The sequence below is a fragment of the Lepidochelys olivacea genome (genome assembly GCF_965140295.1).
Source record: "Lepidochelys olivacea isolate rLepOli2 genome assembly, chromosome: 13".
Taxonomy (NCBI): Eukaryota; Metazoa; Chordata; order Testudines; family Cheloniidae; genus Lepidochelys; species Lepidochelys olivacea.
In genome coordinates, this window is record NC_140423.1 from 4,048,318 (window position 1) to 4,068,182 (window position 19,865).

Consider the following 19,865-nt stretch of genomic DNA (forward strand, 5'->3'; position numbering starts at 1 on the left):
TATATGCCATCATGTGCTAGCAATGGTCTTCTGCCATGTACATTGGCCAAACCAGACAGTTTCTACGCAAAAGAATAAATGGACACAAATCTGACATCAAGAATTATAGCATTCAAAACCAGTAGGAGAACACTTCAATCTCCCTGGACACTCACACAGACTTAAAAGTGACAATTCTTCAACAAAAAAACTTCAAAAACAAACTCCAGTGAGAAACTGCAGAACTGGAATTAATTTGCAAACTGGACACCATCAAATTAGGCCTGAATAAAGACTGGGAGTGGATGGGTCACTACAAAAACTAATTTCCCCCTGCTGATACTCACACCTTCTTGTCAGGTGTTTTGAAATGGACCACCTTGATTACATTGGCCTCATTAGCACTACAAAAGTGATTTCCTCCCCTTCTTGTCAACTGTTGAGAATAGCTCACTTCCACCTTAATTGAATTGGCTAGTTAGCACTGACCCCCCGACTTGGTAAGGTAACTCCCGTCTTTTCATATGCTGTGTATTTATACCTCCCTACTGTATATTCCACTCCATGCATCTGAAGAAGTGGGTTTTAGTCCACGAAAGCTTATGCCCAAATAAATTTGTTAGTTTCTAAGGAGCAACAAGGACTCCTCGTTTTTGCTGATACAGACTAACACGCTACCTCTCTGAAACCTGAAATGTTGCTGTTTCCAAGTGATGTACCTGAAATGCATTTTGTCACCTGTCCTTGGATCATTTGGCAGCATTCAAGTAGTTAATGTGTCTTCACTTCACTGGTGATTCTTGGAAACATAAGTGGGAATAGTGAATTTCCCAATAACTGTTTGTTTGTTAGTTTTTCCGTCAAGAATTGTATGCTTTGGCAGCTGAATAAACTCTCCCCCTTCTTCTAGAGTTGGAATTTGGCAGGAAGGGGTGATCTTGTTTTCTATTCTGTATTTTTCTAAGAAAAAAGAACTAGCTTCGTACAACAGAATAGGCAGCTCATTCATCACAGTATCTTTCCTCCCTCTTCCACCAATTGATTCCCCTCTTACCCTAAAAGGAATTAGCTTTTCCTCCTCCCAGCAGCCATTGTTTACTGGTCCGGCTGTGGTCAGCTGTGCTGCCAGAAAGAAGATCTCCAAAAGCACATTACAGAAAATGCTCCCCCTGGAGGTCACTTGAAAGAGCAGAATTAATGTATTAACCCTTCCTCTTGCATGGCAAAGATCGGAACAGTGGTTCTCAACCTGCTGGCCACTTGCAGCCCTATCAGCACACAGCTGTGGCCCATGTGACATCCAGAGGGCCATACAGGTAATATATATATTGTGTGGATGCGGCCCACATAACAGAGAGAGAGCTGCATATGCGGCCCACAATGGGTTGAGAACCACTGGATCAGACATAGAGCTGTATTCTGATCAGTCTGCCAGCTCCAGGCCATCAACACCTTAAACAACTTCTATCTGTACAATCAGATTTGGGATCAAAGTAGTGTCACACTGAGCTTCAGGTCAAGTACTGTTCTGAAACTTAGAACCCTGCTAAGTTGGATGTGTGGCAGGAACGTGTCTTGGTTTTGGTCAGCAGCACTGAGCTCAATGCCTCCTCAGCAGATGAATCAGGCTGCCTTTCAGACAGCAGTAGTGGATCTCATTCCTAACAGTCAATCTATTTGGGAACACACAGTTCAGAAGCTCAGCACAAAGAGGAGGTTTAGTGGGGAATCTATGGGATTTGTCATGTCAAGTTCTACCCACGTCAAAAGTGTACCAGTAACTTTGGGTTGAAATGAGCCTGTTAGGCAAGTGCCACCTCATCCAGAATTTACTCAATTTTGAGCACCTTAGAACCTTTCTTTGCTGCTACTCATCTACTCCATAGGAGTTGCTACTAATTCTCAATGTACCCAGCTGCTCCTATCATGTCTGGTGAGATGGGCACTCCTAAATTCTGGAAGCTCTAAAAGTGAGGCATTTGAATTCTGGTCCCTCAGATCACTGGGGCAGTAGAAGGTTGGTTTGTAAAGCTGAGCCGTTCATGTATTCATGTGTGTGAAATGTGCCCAGCTGTGTAAAGGTTGTTGTATTTCTATATAGGTTCAATAGATATCATGTGTATGCTCTGATATAACGGTAGCACTTTATATCCATCTATCTCAGTGAATTATAAAGGAAGGCACGTATCATTATCCCCATGTGGGGAAGATAAGGCACAGAGGTTGAATTGCTTGCCCAGTGTCCTACATCAATTGAGTGGTAGAACCAGCAATAGAAGCTGGGATTCCTGACTCAGTTCAGACCCCTATTCTCTTGGCCTCAATGCTTCCTTGTCATATGACCCTGTTTTCAGAGCTATAACTTTTCAATTTATCATGTGTTTGTTTTTGTTAGGAAAAAAAAAAGTTTTTAAAGACATTTGCTAAAACCCCTTTGGGCCACAGGAAGGTTAATTTTCATTGGTTACGCTTTCCAGGAATGCTGCTTTTATTTTTTCTTCACTATTATGGGAAACGCCTTCCTTTTACTGTGAACTGTATTCTCATGAGCACTGTTAATGCCTTTTAAATGTCTCCAGAAACTTGGCTTACAATATTACAGTTATTCACCAGTGTTTATAACCAGCTATTTTTATTGAACTGATGCTGACCATCTATTTGAATTTGCAATCCCATATGTTTAATAAAAGCATTGTCATTTAATAAAATACATGAAACACAGGAAGAGTGGAGATGCACAGTCCTTTCAGAGCAGAGCTGATACTTCTATTAGTTTTGCATGTGGCATTTAGAGACTATGCTGGGTGCTGTGCAAATGGAGAGGTGGAAATAGGTTTGACAGCAGCATTTATTTTGCTTTTTTCTGAAAAGCGAATTGTTTGGGCAGTATGTCGTGGCTAAAATTTTAAGCACAAGTCAGGAAATTCAAAGGGATTTTTCTCAAAGCAGCTGTAGCCTGCATCATTGCCAGCTTGTGAATTTGTAGAGTGTTTCTACTCATCATAAAATTAATCAAAATCATATTCAATTGTGTATAACGTAGAATCGTAGAAATGTAGGACTGGAAGGGACCTCCATAGGTCACCTAGTCCAATCCCCTGCACTGATGCAGGACTAAATATTATCTAGACCTTACACATGCACTGTTACTTGTGTTGCTTGCATAAATTTGGTATTTGTTCACACAGATGGCTCACTAGTTCTGTAACTATCCATTTGTGCTTGCAAATATGTGTTTTGTGTACTCTGGTGCTGTAATTCTGTTCGTAAAAATAGACAATGGTGACAATTAGGACAAATTTGTTTAAATACTAGCAAACCCTTTTAGATTCTGGTTTTACATTTTAATACTTATTTTTCCCTTTTACTTAATAGTGTCACAGGTACTTTCAACTCACAGTGAAGTCCATATGGGAACCTAAAAATATGCTAGAATTTAAACATATTTGTCCTGATTGTCAAAGATATTTTCACCATTGCGTCTTATTTTTTTGAACAGACTTACAGCACCTGAGTATAAAAAACAAATACTGAAAGATATAAAGATACTTAAAGTTATTGCAGCAGCAATCATTTTGCATAATTGTTTGACACATTACTGATTTTGCTGGAGGCATCTGTTAAAATTTTCTGTGCTTTATCCGTCTGTTTCTTAGATTGTTTTTAACACTGATCCTCCAGAAGGCACATCCAGCTCCATGCCAGTTCAGTCAGTATCCAAGTATTATAAGGTATGGGATGCTTGATGTGTTTTGGCACTCTCTCTTCCTTTCTGGTGTTTCATGGATGGGCTGTTGTAGTCAAGAGCAGATAGTGCAGAAATCAGTGGGAGTGGGCAGTGTAACATCAAAGTATGTTGTTGAATTCCAGGAGATGAGGATGTATAAATCCTACAGGCGGGAGCCAAGGGGATTTCAAGTCTTCGAGTACTGCTTGAGATTAGAATCCATTGCTCAAGTTCCAGGAAGAAGGGAACGTCTGATTTTTAGCTCTTAAATTTCTCCTAAGAACCTAGGAAGCAGGAAGATGCGGCAATTGTGAGTTATGGGAAAACTTTGATGCCACATGTTTTTGTTCGAGAATTAGGCCAGGTCTACGCTATGGGTGCTACAGCGGCACAGCTGCAGCACCATAGCTATGCTGCTGTAGCATCATAGTGTAGATGCTTCCTGCATTGATGGAAGGGTGTTTTTTTAAATTGCGTAGGAACTCCACCTCCCTGGGCCGCAGTAGCTAGGTCAGCAGGAGCATTCTTCCATCAACCTAGCTGCATCTAAAGCAGGGGTTAGGACAGCACAGCTGCGGTGCTCAGGGATCTGAATTTTTTACATCCCCGAGTGCCATAGCTATGTTGAACTAACTTTTAAGTATAGACTAGGCCTTAATATATTCCTACACTAATCTCTTGGGTGGGTCAAGTTTTGCAGCCCCACTTATAGTCCTCTGAATACCCTTTTTATTCACAAGGCTAGAGTGGATTTCATCCTCTTCATTCCAGCATAGGGAGTCCATGCATCAAAGTGCATTTGCTTTGAAAACAGGACACTCCTCTTCCTTCATGTTTATCTACCAAGAGAGAGACATACTTCACCAGTAAAACTGTGTCAAATCCCCCCACCCCCAAAGAATTGGACATGTGCATGGAAAGGTTTGAAATGAACTGTCCTGCACAGAGTTTGGGAAGTGCTAAACTTGATTCCTGTGACAAAGAACTGAATTAACTATTACACTATTTATTTTTCTTTTCCCATACGAAATACAGTAAAACCCCATCTATCAAAAGAGAAGAAGAGAATGTAATTTATTCTGATAAATGGAGATGGGATACACTTACCTTTCAATGCAATACCAAATGTTAGGACACCTCTTAATTTTGGATAAATGGGTATTTTTGAATGAGGGGTTTGCATAAACCTGGTTCCTACTGCATTTGGTAAATTGAATTGTGTGTTTAATCTTGGCAGATGCTCTGAAGGTATTTTGGAAAGGGTCTGATCCTTTGAAGCATTAGATCTCCTTTCTTTAGACTTTGAGGATTGCAGACATCAACACTTAGCCTCCCTGTTGTCTGGCATCACTTTCTAATTGTAGCACGCAACTCTCAGGCCCCTTTCCCACCTGCATTCTCTGTGCTACAGACTCCTTTTGGTAGAGAAATGTAAGACATTAAAATGGTAAGGCTGTGGAAGAAATTCTAGCCCAGTAAACCTGCCCTCTTTTGGCTGATCTTAACCCTACCTTCTTGCATTTTTAACAAACCCCCCTCAATCCTTTCCTTCTCCAGAAAGAATGTCTGTCATTCATACTTTTAGCATCAATCACTTTCCCTGACAGTTTACTCCATGGGTTTACCCCACATTTGAAATTATTCTACTGGTCTTCCTCCTTAACTCCAAACTGCTAATTTTTAGGTTGCCCTGTAGTTTTTGATCTCTTTACCTATGTGAACATTTTCTTTTGGCTTTTTCCTTTGCTTTTATCATTTTGAAATCATCTGAGGTAGGGTCACTTTTCACCTCAAATGAAGAAAAGCCAGTCTTTCTTCCTCAGAAATTTTATTCTCAAGACTTAATATTTTTGTTGCCCTATATACACCATCTCCTTCGAATAATCTTCTCCTTGTAAGTCTGTACACTGCTTTCCAATGGGAGGTAACAAGAGCCATACTAAATAATTGTATTCTTTGCCTTTGCTTTATGCAACCCAGGAAATCCTGCTCTAACAAATTGGTTCAAAATGGCAGTTTGGGTGGTGGTGTGTTCCTGTAGTTCTTGTTGGGTGGTTTTTTTGAGGGGGATGGGTGGGAGAGAAATGAGGAAAGGCAAATACCAAACACTGGAAGCATTCTAAGAACTGCTGGTGAACCTCAATTATCCAGGGCTGGACCCAGGCTTATGGGGGTGCAGATATCTAATTTCTGCAACAGTCTGTGGGAAGATGTTGTCATGTACCTATTTTTTCCACAGGTGCACATTCATATGGATACCAGTAATCAGAAAAAAACCCAGAGGACAGACCTGTGGAGTTCATCAGTAACAAAAAAAGAAGGTGCAGGAGTGGGCTGTGATGGGAGGTTAATACAAAAGCCGGTTAACGAGGCCTTCCCTGACTTAAATAAAATAAATACTGGAAACTGTCCGAGTGGTTGAAAATGCTAGTACAGCAAGTATTTCAGTCTGCAGTGTCTCTCGTCACTCAACGGGGAGCTCTCTGGCAGGCTAGGGAGTGCCATCTCAGGGCTGTGCATGAAGTTCCACAAAGTCTTCCTTGAATGTAAAAATGGCTGTGCTGGGTGGGAAGGCAAAACAGAGTAGCTCCTTAGGGAACTTTTTGGGCTTGCCTGAACACAAATTGCACTGCTTTAACTGTATTAAATCAGTTAAATTGATATAAACCCTCTAGTGTGGACACAGTGAAATCACTTCAGAGGTGCTTAATACCAGTACACCTGTTCCTCTGTAGGAAGGGAATAAGCTATACTGGCATAAAGCACTGTCCTTGCTAGAGGTTGAACAGGTATAACTATTTTAAAAAAATCAGCCCCTTAACTGAAATAGTTATACCCATACAAAACTGTGTTGACTAGCCTTAAGTGGAAAAAGTACCCATGGTGGTTGGGGGGAAATACTGAGATTTTGCTCTTGCCTTTAGTCTTCCTTGTTGCACGCTTTTCTGCTGTTAAAAGGTTGATTAAGACTGCAGCACTAGCTTTGTAAGACTTAACTTCAGGAGCCAATAAGGTGTGAGGTTAATTGGCTCCTTGGAATCTTTGCAAGCCAGTGCAGTTATTTGTCTTTTAACTGTCTTTGTAGCATAAACTGCTGCTCAATGAGCCTTGAAGGTTCTGAATTATAGTCACTGTCCTTCTGTGTAAAGCCTGGTATTAAACAACAGGTCAGGTAGAGTTGTGGTGTCTCTAAGTGGCAATGGAAGTACATTACTGGGGCATCGTCTGCATGGGCGCAAACACAGAGAACTGGGTTTGCAAGCTTACACAGTGGACACATTTTTGATATAACAAATAGAAGGCAACACCTTGGCCTTTTTCTATGTAAAACTATTTCTAAGAATAAGTTATTGTTTATATAGAATATGTCTACACTGCTGTTAAAACCCCACAGCTGGCCCATGCCAGCTGACATGGATTTGGGCTAAGGGACTGTTTAATTGCACAGTAGATGTTATTGGGCTGTAGCCCGAATTCTGGGACCCTCACAGGGTCTTAGAGTCTGGGCTCCAGCCCAAGCCCAAATGCCTACACTGCAGTTAAACAGCCCCTGAGCTGGAGCCCAAGTCAGCTGGCACAGGCTAGCTGCTGGTTTTTAATTGCAGGGGTAAAGTACCTGTAAATGTTCTGAGTTGTTATCTCAGTAGAAACCTTTCAGTTCTGGCTGCAGCACTGTAATTGGTTGTCTCATTCTAAGCCCCTATCATCAGGCTCTTGCAATGTGCCAGAAAAATTACCCTTTGGAATTAAATCTCCCATGCTTATTTTACTAGAGGTGCCATGCCAGTTAGCAGCATCACAGTATCAATATGCTCTGTGAGGTAACCCTCTTGTGAGACCTCCATACTTAAGCACAACTGGGTGCTGTCATGGTGGATCTTCAGCCTTAACTGTAAATTTTAAGCCTTTCATGACTAAATAGGGTTTTCTTCTGTTGTTGTTACTACTGCTCCTTATATCTTGTAGCTGGCACCATCTCCAGTATAACCCTGCTGCAGAACTAAACACAGAATTCAGAAGCCAAGTTTCTCTCTGAACTTAAGGCTTTCCCCCAAGCCACTAAACCAGCTCCAAGTTGGATTTAGTGAGGATATAGTCTCCCTTTTAAAAAAAAAATTATATATATCCGTTAATCAGAGCAAACAAAACAGACCTTTTGACAATCTCTGGTTAGAGCATTAAGGTTCAAAAGTTATGTTAGAGTCCCTGTATTTAAGTTTCCTACAGAAGATGGTACACAGTGCTAGAAGGAAATTATTTGGTTGTCTGGAGGCCTCTCTAAGGATACATCTGCATTGAAATTGGAAAATGTAATGTCCAGCTCGAGGAAACATACCTGCACTAGCTGGATTAGGACTAGTGAGCTAAAACTAGAAGTGCAGCCTCAGTAGCCTGAGCCGTAGGAGGGGTAGCCGCACAAGTACGTACCTAAGATCACAGATGGAAACGTACTCTGGGTAGCTAGCTTGTCCTCCCACTCTCTGCATAGCAGCTACACTGCTATTTTTAGTGCACTGGCTTGATAAGTGCTAACACATATTTCCTTGAGATGGAAATTACACTTCCATTTCCAGTGTAGACATGCATTAAGAGTTTCTTGTTTTGTTTTGTCGGTATCTGGTTTCATAATTTTGGCACTTAACTACTGGAGGCTGTTTGTTTTTTCCAGGTAGAACTATTCATCTTGAGGCCAAAAACCAACTTATTTTTAGGATTATCAGTAGTCATAGCACTTCAGCTAATGTTTTTGGACTGCCTCTTCTAAGTATTTCAATGAAATAAGTGTTGACTTTAGTGATGTCAGTTCTAAATGTTATCATGGTTCTCTTATAACTTGCATGTTTTGTTTTCTTTGGATATTGTGTAATCTTAGTTTTCTATTACAGGAATTCTCCTCGGAACAACTTCATTGTGAGGGGTCGGGGGAGGGGAAGCGGAGCAAACTGGGCCATTTGTTTTGGTTTTGTTTTGTTTTTTTTACGTTGTTTGGGTGTTTTGTATACATCAGCCTTGCAAAATTGTCACGAAAATCTTCCACAGTTTACCAGGGACAAAATATTTTCTTTACCTCTCCTTCAAAACAAAAAAATTACTCATGACGAACTAGTTAGTAGACGTACAACATATACAAATCCTACAGATGGCAAAAATAGCCAAAAGCAAATATTTCCTCACATAAGTGCTGTAATGCTCCTGTTAGGATAGTCTGTAGGAATACTGTCAGGTGCCTGAAAAGTGTCGCTTTGTCTCGGGTTTTATGGGGATCTGTCTTGGCTCAGCTCACTAAAAAGAGTTCAACACCTTGGGCTAAATTCTGGGTTTGGGCTACCCTTAAGCTCAAAAAGTCACAGTTAGTTGAGGAACCACAGACTGTAGCTGTTGTGGTCCAATCCTGGCTCCTCCAGAATCCATGGAATTGACACTGTGAAAGCCCCCTGCATGTTCAGAGACAGAGGATGTTTCAGGGGTGGGCTTAAGAGTTGAAAGGGGGTGTGTCCTCTCTCTAAGCCTCCCTCTCTCACCTTCAGCATCCTCCTCACCTGGGATTACCTATGCTCCTTGCGTGAGTGTGTCTACTCACCTTGTGTGGGCAGACTCCCAGACCTATCCAGATACAGGTCCAATTAGAGACTGCCTCCACCATGCTAATATGCACCAGTTTTGGTGTATAGTGAAGAGGTTTGCTCACAGTCAACATAAATCTCCAAGGATTTCAGTATCTCCTGGGTGTGTTTGCCCAAAGGGCTGTGTGTGGGAAGCAGTGCAAAGAATAAAACATAGGTTTAAAATAAGTTTCCCCCCTCTAATGATGGGTACTGAGTGACTCACTTGAGAAGCACAGCTTGATCAGGGTTGGAAGTTTTCAGTTAGCTCCCCTAAAGATGTAGCAATTACTGTCTTTGGATCAGGAGGGCCTAATTTAAGGTATGTGTAATGGGTGACGTATTTGGGATCTTCAACGGTCTCAGGCCTTCCTTCAGTCACTCCTTATATTCAAAAGTGATCTTGCATGCTTTTCGATCATGTTGCCAGGATGGATAAAAATACCCGAGCACACTGTGCTCTCACACTCTCCATCAGTGTATGAAGGGGTGCACATCTTGACCCTGATGCTGCCTGTGGGGATGCCCCAGAGATCCGTGGATTCATAGGATTGAGCCAGTTCTGGGAACTTCTCTATACATGGTGCCTGATGTGATGCCATCAACCTTGGTTCTCTGGTTCGCAGAATCGTCCTTAGTAGACTGTGTGTTTGATGAAGATAACAGTCTCTTGTTGAAATTAGAAACTACGGAAATTTGGGTGGGTGTTGACCTTTCAATCCTGCTTTGAATTGGCAGACTTAAGTTCAGAGACAAGTTGAAGCACAAACCCCAGGTCCAGACATCCCTAAACAGGTATGAAAGCTTAGCTCTAGGTTCTGGTTTTGTTGTTTGTGCCCATCTCCAGTTATAGAACCTCAAACTCTGGTTTGCACCACGCGCAACTCAGACACATAGTCTTCACTGTATAGACAGATCTCAGTTCTTAGTGTTTTATTTTCTATTTGATACAGGAAAGATCTTGAGCTACTGGTGTTTCAGCCCCGGGTACAGCATGCATGAGCTGGTCCGTCAGGGAGTCCGGACAATCATTCTCACTAGTGGGACCCTCTCCCCACTATCCTCCTTCACCATGGAAATGCAGATGTAAGTTCATTTCTTTGTGTGCAAATAAAGTCATTAGATGGCATTATTTACTGTTTGTAAGGCCTGGTCTACACTGGGTGGTGGGGATCGATCTAAGTAGTCACGTAGCTGAAGTCGACGTTCTTAGATCTACTTACCACGGTGTCTTCACTGCGGTAAATCGACGGCTGATGCTCTCTTGTCAACTCCACCTGCGCCTCTCACCCTGGTGGAGTACCGGAGTCGATGGGAGAGCACTTGGCGGTCAATTTATCATGTCTAGACTAGATACGATAAATCGACCCCCACTGGATCGATCACTGCCTGTCGATCCAGTGGGTAATGTAGACAAGCCCTAAACCAATCTCACAGGACTTATCTCACGATTTTTGAATGCTTGGGGTTGGAAATGAAGTGATGGCTTAGAACTGGAATGAAGAGGATGCAAAGTAATGCATGTTGGAAAACGTAATCCCAACTATACATATAAAATGATGGGATCTAAATTAGCTGTTACCACTCAAGAAAGAGATCTTGGAGTCATTGTGGATAGTTCGCTGAAAACATCCACTCAGTGTGCAGCAGCAGTCAAAAAAGCGAACAGAATGTTGGGAATCATTAAGAAAGGGATAGATAATGAGACAGAAAATATCATATTGTCTCTATATAAATCCGTGGTATGCCCACATCTTATATACTGCGTGCATATGTAGTTGCCCCATCTCAAAAAAGATATATTGGAATTGGCAAAGGTTCGGAAAAAGGCAACAAAAATTAATAGGGGTATAGAACGGCTTCCATATGAAGAGAGAGTAATACGACTGGGACTTTTCAGCTTGGAAAAGAGACAACTAAGGGGGTATATGATAGAGGTCTATAAAATCATGCCTGGTTAGGAGAAAGTAAATAAGGAAGTGTTATTTACTCCTTCTCAGAATACAAGAACTAGGGGTCACCAAATGAAATTAATAGCCAGCAGGTTTAAAACAAAAGGAAGTTTTTTGTTTTTTTTTCACACAACACACAGCCAACCTGTGGAACTCTTTTTACCAAAGGATGTTGTAAAGGCCAAGACTATAACAGGGTTCAAAAGAGAACTAGATAAATTCATAGAGGATAGGTCTATCAATTGCTATTAGCCAGGCTGGGCAGGGATGATGTCCCTAGCCTCTGTTTGCGAGAAGCTGGTAATGGGTGACCAGGGAATGGATCACTTGGTGATTACCTGTTCTGTTCATTCCCTCTGGGGCACCCAGCATTGGCCACTGTTGGAAGACAGGATAATGGGCTAGATGGACCTTTGGTCTGACCCAGTATGGCCATTCTTATGTTAGAGATCATCTCTCTCTTCTGTTTCCTCAGCCCTTTCCCCATTTGCTTGGAAAATCCACATGTTATTGATAAACACCAGATCTGGGTGGGGATAATTCCCAAGGGACCAGACGGAGGTCTGCTCAGCTCTACCTATGAAAAAAGGTAATCAGCTCTTTCATTTAAATACTGCTGTGAAGTCTTGGGTATCAGTGTATCAGATTTTTGTTTAAAGGAGAGTGCTTGTGGAAAAAGTCATCTGCAAAGTTCACTTCTTAGATCAACAGGTTTCTAATTAGTAACAGGAAGCAGCAGAAGGTGAGGTTATAGAGAAATGTTATGCTGCTTCTACATTTCAGTTTGTGCTTAGCTAATCTGGAAAAAAGCAGAGAATTTCTATGCTGGGGAAAAAAGAAACATAAGTGCTGTTGCCTAGAAAAGCGAAGACCTGAAATTAAGGTTCCTCCTTTTGTTCTGTTTCTATTCTGTAATGTCATTTTTTGCTTAAAAACCTGTTTATAGAACTTTAAGAAGTAGTTTCGTGCTTTGAGTGCTTTTTGTATTTATCAGTTCTTTACAAGAAAGTTATTTACCTAGCAGAGTAGCACAGTTGTTTTGGCACCATTATTTCACCTCTGTGAATGGGTGTTTAAAGAGCTAATCCTTTTGAAGTTTCTGGGGTGAGGGAGAAGTTTTTCTGCACATCATACATATTTTCTTATTTTAATTACCTTTTGAAAATATTCAAAGCAGTTATATCTGATAATTTTTCATCCATTTTAAGTTCAACTTTATATACATTCCCCTGGTTAAGACTGCTTTTGTTTGGGTTTAACCAGGGCAGATGTAGTCTTTTTAGTGATACTCAGTAAACCAAAACCACTACCCATCGAAGAGTTTTTACCATGTAAAAGGAGACGTGCCAGAGAGTCCATGAAGTTTGCTGTTGATTTTATGTGGAAGGCACTCAGATACTACAATAATGGGTGACAATATACGGTCCTATGATAGTGTATTGCTAGTCCAAGAAACTTAGTTGGCCTGCCATTTAAGTTTATTTTGATGTAAGATACCACTGAGTTTTTTCCTTTCCACAGTGTGTTGTGTGGAGTAAGTGAAGCATACAATATAATTACCACAATATCTCAAGGGTAATAGCATCAGAATTTGTAGATCTTGTAAAAATAGTTCGTTGAGTGCTTGGTCATGTCCATTCCAATCATGTGTGTGCACATGCACAATGGCTGGAAGATTTTTCCCTTAGCAGCCCGTCAGGCCGGCCTGGGTGTCCCCTAGCGTCATGCCTTCATGGCGCTCAATATAGAGCCGTGCCGACCCGCCACCCCTTCAGTTCCTTCTTACCGCCAGTGACCATTGGCTGGAACTTTCCTTAGCCCTTGCTTAGCAAGAGCATTCTGTACTCGTATATAGTTACCTTAGTGTCTTCTTAGTATTAGAGTTCTTAGTAGATTTCCCCCGCACACCTACCTGGAGCCATATTATGTCACAGTCCCCAGGGTTTAAAAACTGTGTGGCCTGTGCAAAGTGCATGCTGAAGAGCGATCCACATTCATCATGGTTCTTAGGGGAGGTCCACCAAAAGGACTCAGTAAGATCTGCCACGAGTTCTGCCCTAGAACTCTTAAAGAAAGGGAACAGCAGCTTAAGGTGATCCTCGTGGAGGCAGCCCTATGCCCCCACTCCGACCCGGGCTCAGGGGACCTGGCTCCCAATGCTTCGTCCTTGACGCGGAGTGCCCTGGAACCGTCGTCAAGCTCAGCACCGAGAAAGGACTCATCCCGAGATGTCAATACTAACAGGCACCTCACGAGGCCCAGCTGAAAGCAGGCAGTGATCCCACTCACCGGTGCCTCAGAAGAAAAAGAAGCCGGACAGCTGCACTCCTCCGGCTAAATCCAGAGACGTGAGACCCCAGATGGGCCACAGCTCCGGATCCCCTCCTGGGGCCATGTCGACTCCTGCCCAAGTGAGGGAGCTGAGTCTGGCCCCCACTCGGTCGCAGCTATAGCTCCCTTCAATGCCAGAAGCTTACTAAGCTCCGCTCGGGACCTCCTGCACCTTATGGTGCCGTTCTCGCCCCCCCCCAGGAGGAAAGAACCTTCAGCAGTGGCGGACCCATCCCGCGATGCAGTCAAGAGGGAAGCTGGCTGTGATTTTGAGGTGCCCCCCCTCTCCATGCCCCTCGCCACCAGCTCACTCAGACAGAGAGCCTACCCGCTCCCCAAGGTCTTGACGCTTAAGGCACCGAGGCTCGGCTCCCCCATGGTCTTCAGTCTCGGAGACCTCGGAGTCAGAGTCCGACTCCTATTGCTCCAGGAGAAGCAGGAGCCACAGATAGAGGTCCGTGAGAGACAGGAGGGAGCCCCAGGCGCGGCCTCCGCAGTGGCAGAACCCACCTCGGTGGCCTTTCTGGACTCCCTGGGCCTTTCACCAAGTACAGGGAGGAACCCAAGGTCACCGCTCTGCAACTTCTTCTGTGGCCTCAGCCACCATTGTCCCGCCATCGGCTACGCATCTGCCCTCGGTGCGTGCCCACAGCGCAACGCCTCTGACAGCAGCACCAATCTTGGCAGCGTCCTTGCGCCCATCTTCCACACTGGCACTGTTGTCGACGTCGGCTATGACGCAGGCACTGACTGCCCCAGTGCTGATGTCGGCGACGGGCCCTCCGCCTTCATCGGCACCTGCGAGCAGATCAGCACTGGCTCCATCGACGGTTCTTCCCATCATACTGATGATGGCGCCAACAATTTCCTGGTGCAAGTGCTAGAGGAACCAACTAGGGGGAGAGCTTTTCTTGACCTGCTGCTCACAAACCGGGAAGAATTAGTAGGGGAAGCAAAAGTGGATGGGAATCTGGGAGGCAGTGACCATGAGTTGGTCGAGTTCAGGATCCTGACACGGAAGAAAGGGAAGCAGCAGAATACGGACCCTGGACTTCAGGAAAGCAGACTTCGACTCCCTCAGGGAACTGATGGGTAGGATCCCCTGGGGGAATAACACGAGGGGGAAAGGAGTCCAGGAGAGCTGGCTGTATTTCAAAGAATCCCTATTGAGGTTACAGGGATGAACCATCCCAATGTGTCGAAAGAATAGTAAATATGGCAGGCGACCAGCTTGGCTTAACAGTGAAATCCTTGCGGATCTTAAACATAAAAAAGAAGCTTACAAGATGTGGAAGATTGGACAAATGACCAGGGAAGAGTATAAAAATGTTGCTCGGCCATGTAGGAATGAAATCAGGAGGGCCAAATCGCACCTGGAGCTGCAGCTAGCAAGAGATGTTAAGAGTAACAAGAAGGGTTTCTTCAGGTATGTTGGCAACCAGAAGAAAGCCAAGGAAAGTGTGGGCCCCTTACTGAATGAGGGAGGCAACCTAGTGACAGAGGATGTGGAAAAAGCTAATGTACTCAATGCTTTTTTTTGCCTCTGTCTTCATGACCAAGGTCAGCTCCCAGACTGCTGCACTGGGCAACACAGCATGGGGAGTAGGTGGCCAGACCTCTGTGGAGAAAGAAGTGGTTAGGGACTATTTAGAAAAGCTGGAAATGCACAAGTCCATGGGGCCGGATGCGTTGCATCCGAGAGTGCTAAAGGATTTGGCGGCTGTGATTGCAGAGCCATTGGCCATTATCTTTGAAAACTCATGGCGATCGGGGAAAGTGCTGGACGACTGGAAAAGGGCTAATGTAGTGCCCATCTTTAAAAAAGGGAAGAAGGAGGATTCTGGGAACTACAGGCCAGTCAGCCTCACCTCAGTCCCTGGAAAAATCATGGAGCAGGTCCTCAAGGAATCAGTCCTGAAGCACTTACACCAGAGGAAAGTGATCAGGAACAGTCAGCATGGAATCACCAAGGGAAGGTCAAGCCTCACTAATCTAATCGCCTTCTATGATGAGATTACTGGTTCTGTGGATGAAGGGAAAGCAGTGGATGTATTGTTTCTTGACTTTAGCAAAGCTTTTGACACGGTCTCCCACAGTAAGACTTCCTGTCAGCAAGTTAAAGAAGTATGGGCTGGATGAATGCACTATAAGGTGGCTAGATTGTCAGGCTCAACGGATAGTGATCAATGGCTCCATGTCTAGATGGCAGCCGGTATCAAGTGGAGTGCCCCAAGGGTCGGTCCTGGGGCCGGTTTTGTTCAATATCTTCATAAATGATCTGGAGGATGGTGTGGATTGCACTCTCAGCAAATTTGCGGATGATACTAAACTAGGAGTGGTAGATACGGTGGCAGGTAGGGGTAGGATACCCTAGGGACCTAGACAAATTGGAGGGCTGGGCCAAAAGAAATCTGATGAGGTTCAGCAAGGACAAGTGCAGAGTCCTGCACTTAGGACGGAAGAATCCAATGCACCGCTACAGACTAGGGACCGAATGGCTAGGCAGCAGTTCTGCAGAAAAGGACCAAGGGGTGACCGTGGACGAGAAGCTGGATATGAGTCAACAGTGTGCCTTGTTGCCAAGAAGGCCAATGGCATTTTGGGATGTATAAGTAGGGGCATAGCCAGCAGATTGAGGGACGTGATCATTCCCCTCTATTCGACATTGGTGAGGCCTCATCTGGAGTACTGTGTCCAGTTTTGGGCCCCACACTACAAGAAGGATGTGAAAAATTGGAGAGAGTCCAGTGAAGGGCAACAAAAATTATTAGGGGTCTGGAACACATGACTTATGAGGAGAGGCTGAGGGAACTGGGATTGTTTATTTAGTCTGCGGAAGAGAAGAATGAGGGGGGATTTGATAGCTGCTTTCAACTACCTGAGAGGTGGTTCCAAAGAGGACGGTTCTAGACTATTCTCAGTGGTAGAAGATGACAGGACAAGGAGTAATGGTCTCAAGTTGCAGTGGGGGAGGTTTAGGTTGGATATTAGGGAAAACTTTTTCACTAGGAGAGTGGTGAAACACTAGAATGCGTTACCTAGGGAGGTGGTAGAATCTCCTTCCTTAGAAGTTTTTAAGGTCAGGCTTGACAAAGCCCTGGTTGGGATGATTTAATTGGGGTTTGGTCCTGCTTTGAGCAGGGGGTTGGACTAGATGACCTCCTGAGGTCCCTTCCAACCCTGATATTCTGTGATTCTTGGTCCAGCGTCTGCAGCTCTGGCACCGTCTGGCACACCACTAGCACCAGCACTGCCCCAAGAGTCTCGGGACCCTCTGGGGGCGGATGGCAGGGAGCATCCGCTCATTGTAAAAGCTTTCTCCTCTTCGTCACCGGATGAAGCATTGATGGGTACAGCCGTAGCCCTGGTGCTTGAGGACAACAAGGTGCTGCAGCAGTTGCTGTGCAGGGCTGCTCAGGGTCTGGGCATTAAGGCCGAGGAGGTAGTTCAGGAGGCTGATTCCATGGTGGTCATCCTTGCACCTTCAGGACCTTCACGTATTGCCCTTCCACTTATTAAAACCATTGTGGACACCACCAAGACACTGTGGCAGACCCCAGCTTCCTTGCCACCCACTGCCAAGCGCAATGAGAGGTGTTATTTCATGCCCTCCAGAGGGTTCGAACATTTATACTCCCACCGCTTGACTCTTGTTTTGGATGCTGCTAACCAGCATGAGAGAGAGGGCTTCCAAGGGCTCCCCAAAAAACAGAGAGACTAAGCATCTAGACCTTGTTGGGAGAAAGGTTTATTCTACAGGGGGTCTGCAGCTCCATATCTCGAACCGACAGGCCATCGTCAGCAGGTACTCATACAATACCTGTGCAGCGATAGCCAAATTTACGGAGTTTCCCCTGTTGGACTCCTGAACCAAGTTCTCGGCCTTGGTGGAGGAGGGGAAGCTAGTCTCCCGTGCTTCCCTCCAGGCCGCATTGGACACTGCAGATGCTGCCACCAGGGTCATGGCAACTGGGGTAGCCATGACGAGGGGTTCCTGGCTCTAAGTCTCGGGGCTCCCTTACGAGGTCCAGCAAATCATTCAGGACCTCCCATTTGAGGGTGAGACTTCTATCTGAAAAGACAGACAAGAGGCTGCACAGCCTGATGGACTCATGAGCCACCCTCAAGTCCTTGGGTCTGCACACTCCTACCACGCAGCAGTGACACTTCAGACCACAACCTCCTCCGAGATTCTGTCAGCAGAACCGACAGGATGGTTCTTGGAGGTGGAACAGGAGTGGCAGGAGGAGGCAACACCCATCCTCAGGCCAGGGCTCTTGCCAGCCCAAGCCGCCCTCTGGCCCTAAACTGGCCTTTTGAAGGTGCGGTTGAGGACGACGCACCAAATCAGAAACTGGATCTACCCTGCCTTACCTTTTCTTCCCAACTCTCCCCTTTCTACTGTGCATGGTCCCATATCACTTCGGACGTCTGGGTGCTCTGCATAGTAGAGAGGGGATACTCCATCCAATTCTGTACCCTGCCACCCTTCCACCCGCTTTCCCCGTCCCTCTTCAGGGACCCTTCTCACAAGTATCTACTCATCCAGGAGGTGCAGTTGCTTCTATCGCTAGGGGCAGTGGAGGGGTTTCCTCTGGAGCACAGGGGGGAGGGCTTCTATTCCCAGTATTTCCTAATACCGAAAGCCAAAGGTGACCTCAGGCCTATCCTAGACCTGCGAAAATTCAGCAGGTTCGTGAAGAAACTCCCATCATCCCCTTGCTAGATGCAGCAGATTGGTATGCCGCCCTCGACTTGAAGGACGCATACTTTCACATCGCAGTCACTCAGCCCCACAAGAAGTATCTCAGGTTTGTGGTCAATGGTACACCCTACCAATTTACTGTCCTCCTGTTCGGCCTGTCAGCAGTACCTCAAGTATTCACCAAGTGCATGGCAGCAGTTGCCACGTTCTTGCGGAGGCACCAGGTACAGGTGTTCCCGTACCTTGATGACTGGCTGATCAAAGGCCGCTCCAGGACCCAAGTGGAGTCTCAGGTCACATTTATCAGAGTCAGCTTTGAGAGACTCCGATCACTGGGTCTACTCCTAAACGAAACGAAATCGACTCTGTCTCCTGTCCAGAGGCTAGAGTTGATAGGGGGAGTATTGGACTCGACCCAAGTCAGGGCATACCTGCCACAGGCGAGGTTTCAGGCCTTCAGCGACATAATCTGAGGCATCATGCAGTTCCCCATCGCTACAGCGAGAAACTGCCTGAAACTTCTCAGGCACATGGCAGCCTGTGCCTATGTGGTGCAGCATGCCGGCCTCAGGCTTCAACCTCTCCAGTCATGGCTCTCGTCAGTGTATTGCCCAGCTTGGACAGGATTGTGACCCTGCCTCGCCCGGTCCTCGACTCCTTCCTGTGATGGCTAGACGCTCAGGAGGTGTACTCAAGGGTCCTCTTCGCTGCCCCACAGCTGTCTCTGGTGATGGACTCATCAGACCTGGGCTGGGGAGCTCATCTGGGAGACTGCAGAACTCAAAGCCTCTGGTCACAAGCAGATCTGCGTGTCAACATCAATGTCCGAGAACTGAGAGCGGTGCACCTAGCATGTCAGACATTCTGTCCTTACCTAACCAGGCAATGTGTATCAGTCATGACAGGCAATATGACAGCAATGTTCTATATCAACAAATGGGGGTGCACGCTCCTCTCCACTGTGCCAAGAAGCCCTCATGCTGTGGGAGTTCTGTGTAGAACATTCAATTCCCCTGCAGGCGTCGTACCTCCCTGGGGTTCAGAACGAGCTGGTGGACCACCTCACCAGGTCCTTCCACAGCCACGAGTGGTCCCTTGGCCCAGATGTTGCAATCTCAGTCTTCCAGAGGTGGGGTTTCCCCATTAGACCTCTTTGCCACGCGACGCAACAGGAAGTGCCAGCAGTTCTGCTCCTTCCAGAATCACAGCATGGGCTCCAGCGTGTACGCGTTCCTCCTCCATTGGGGAGATTCTCTCCTGTACGCCTTTCCGCCCATACCCCCTCTTGTTCACAAGGTGCTGCTCGACATCCGCAATGATTGAGCTCATGTCCTACTGATAGCACTGGCGTGGCCCCATCAGCACTGGTATACATCCCCAATAGACATGTCCGTGGGAGCCCCGATTACCTTGCTGCTTTCCCCGGACCTTCTCACACAAGATCATGGATGTCTCCAACACCCAAACCTCCAGTCACTCCATCTTATGGCGTGGAAGCTCCATGGTTAAATCTGTTGGAGCTTTCTTGTTCAGACCAGGTTAGACAGGTCCTCCTTGGCAGTAGGAAA

The 19,865-nt window shown here is 45.4% G+C and overlaps 1 protein-coding gene across 8 annotated transcripts in view; it reads left to right on the forward strand.

Annotated features, from left to right (window-relative positions):
- Nucleotides 1-19,865, forward strand: part of RTEL1 (regulator of telomere elongation helicase 1) — a 119,868-nt gene that overhangs the window by 27,441 nt on the left and 72,562 nt on the right. For 7 of the 8 annotated variants that reach the window (XM_084645450.1, XM_084645454.1, XM_084645449.1 and 4 more), the window contains exons 15-18: nucleotides 3,636-3,710; nucleotides 5,946-6,027; nucleotides 10,263-10,395; nucleotides 11,737-11,850. In XM_084645450.1, the coding sequence (XP_084501576.1) occupies nucleotides 3,636-3,710; nucleotides 5,946-6,027; nucleotides 10,263-10,395; nucleotides 11,737-11,850 (404 nt within the window). The remainder of the gene's footprint in view (nucleotides 1-3,635; nucleotides 3,711-5,945; nucleotides 6,028-10,262; nucleotides 10,396-11,736; nucleotides 11,851-19,865) is intronic. The other variant, XM_084645455.1, reaches the window with a different exon arrangement.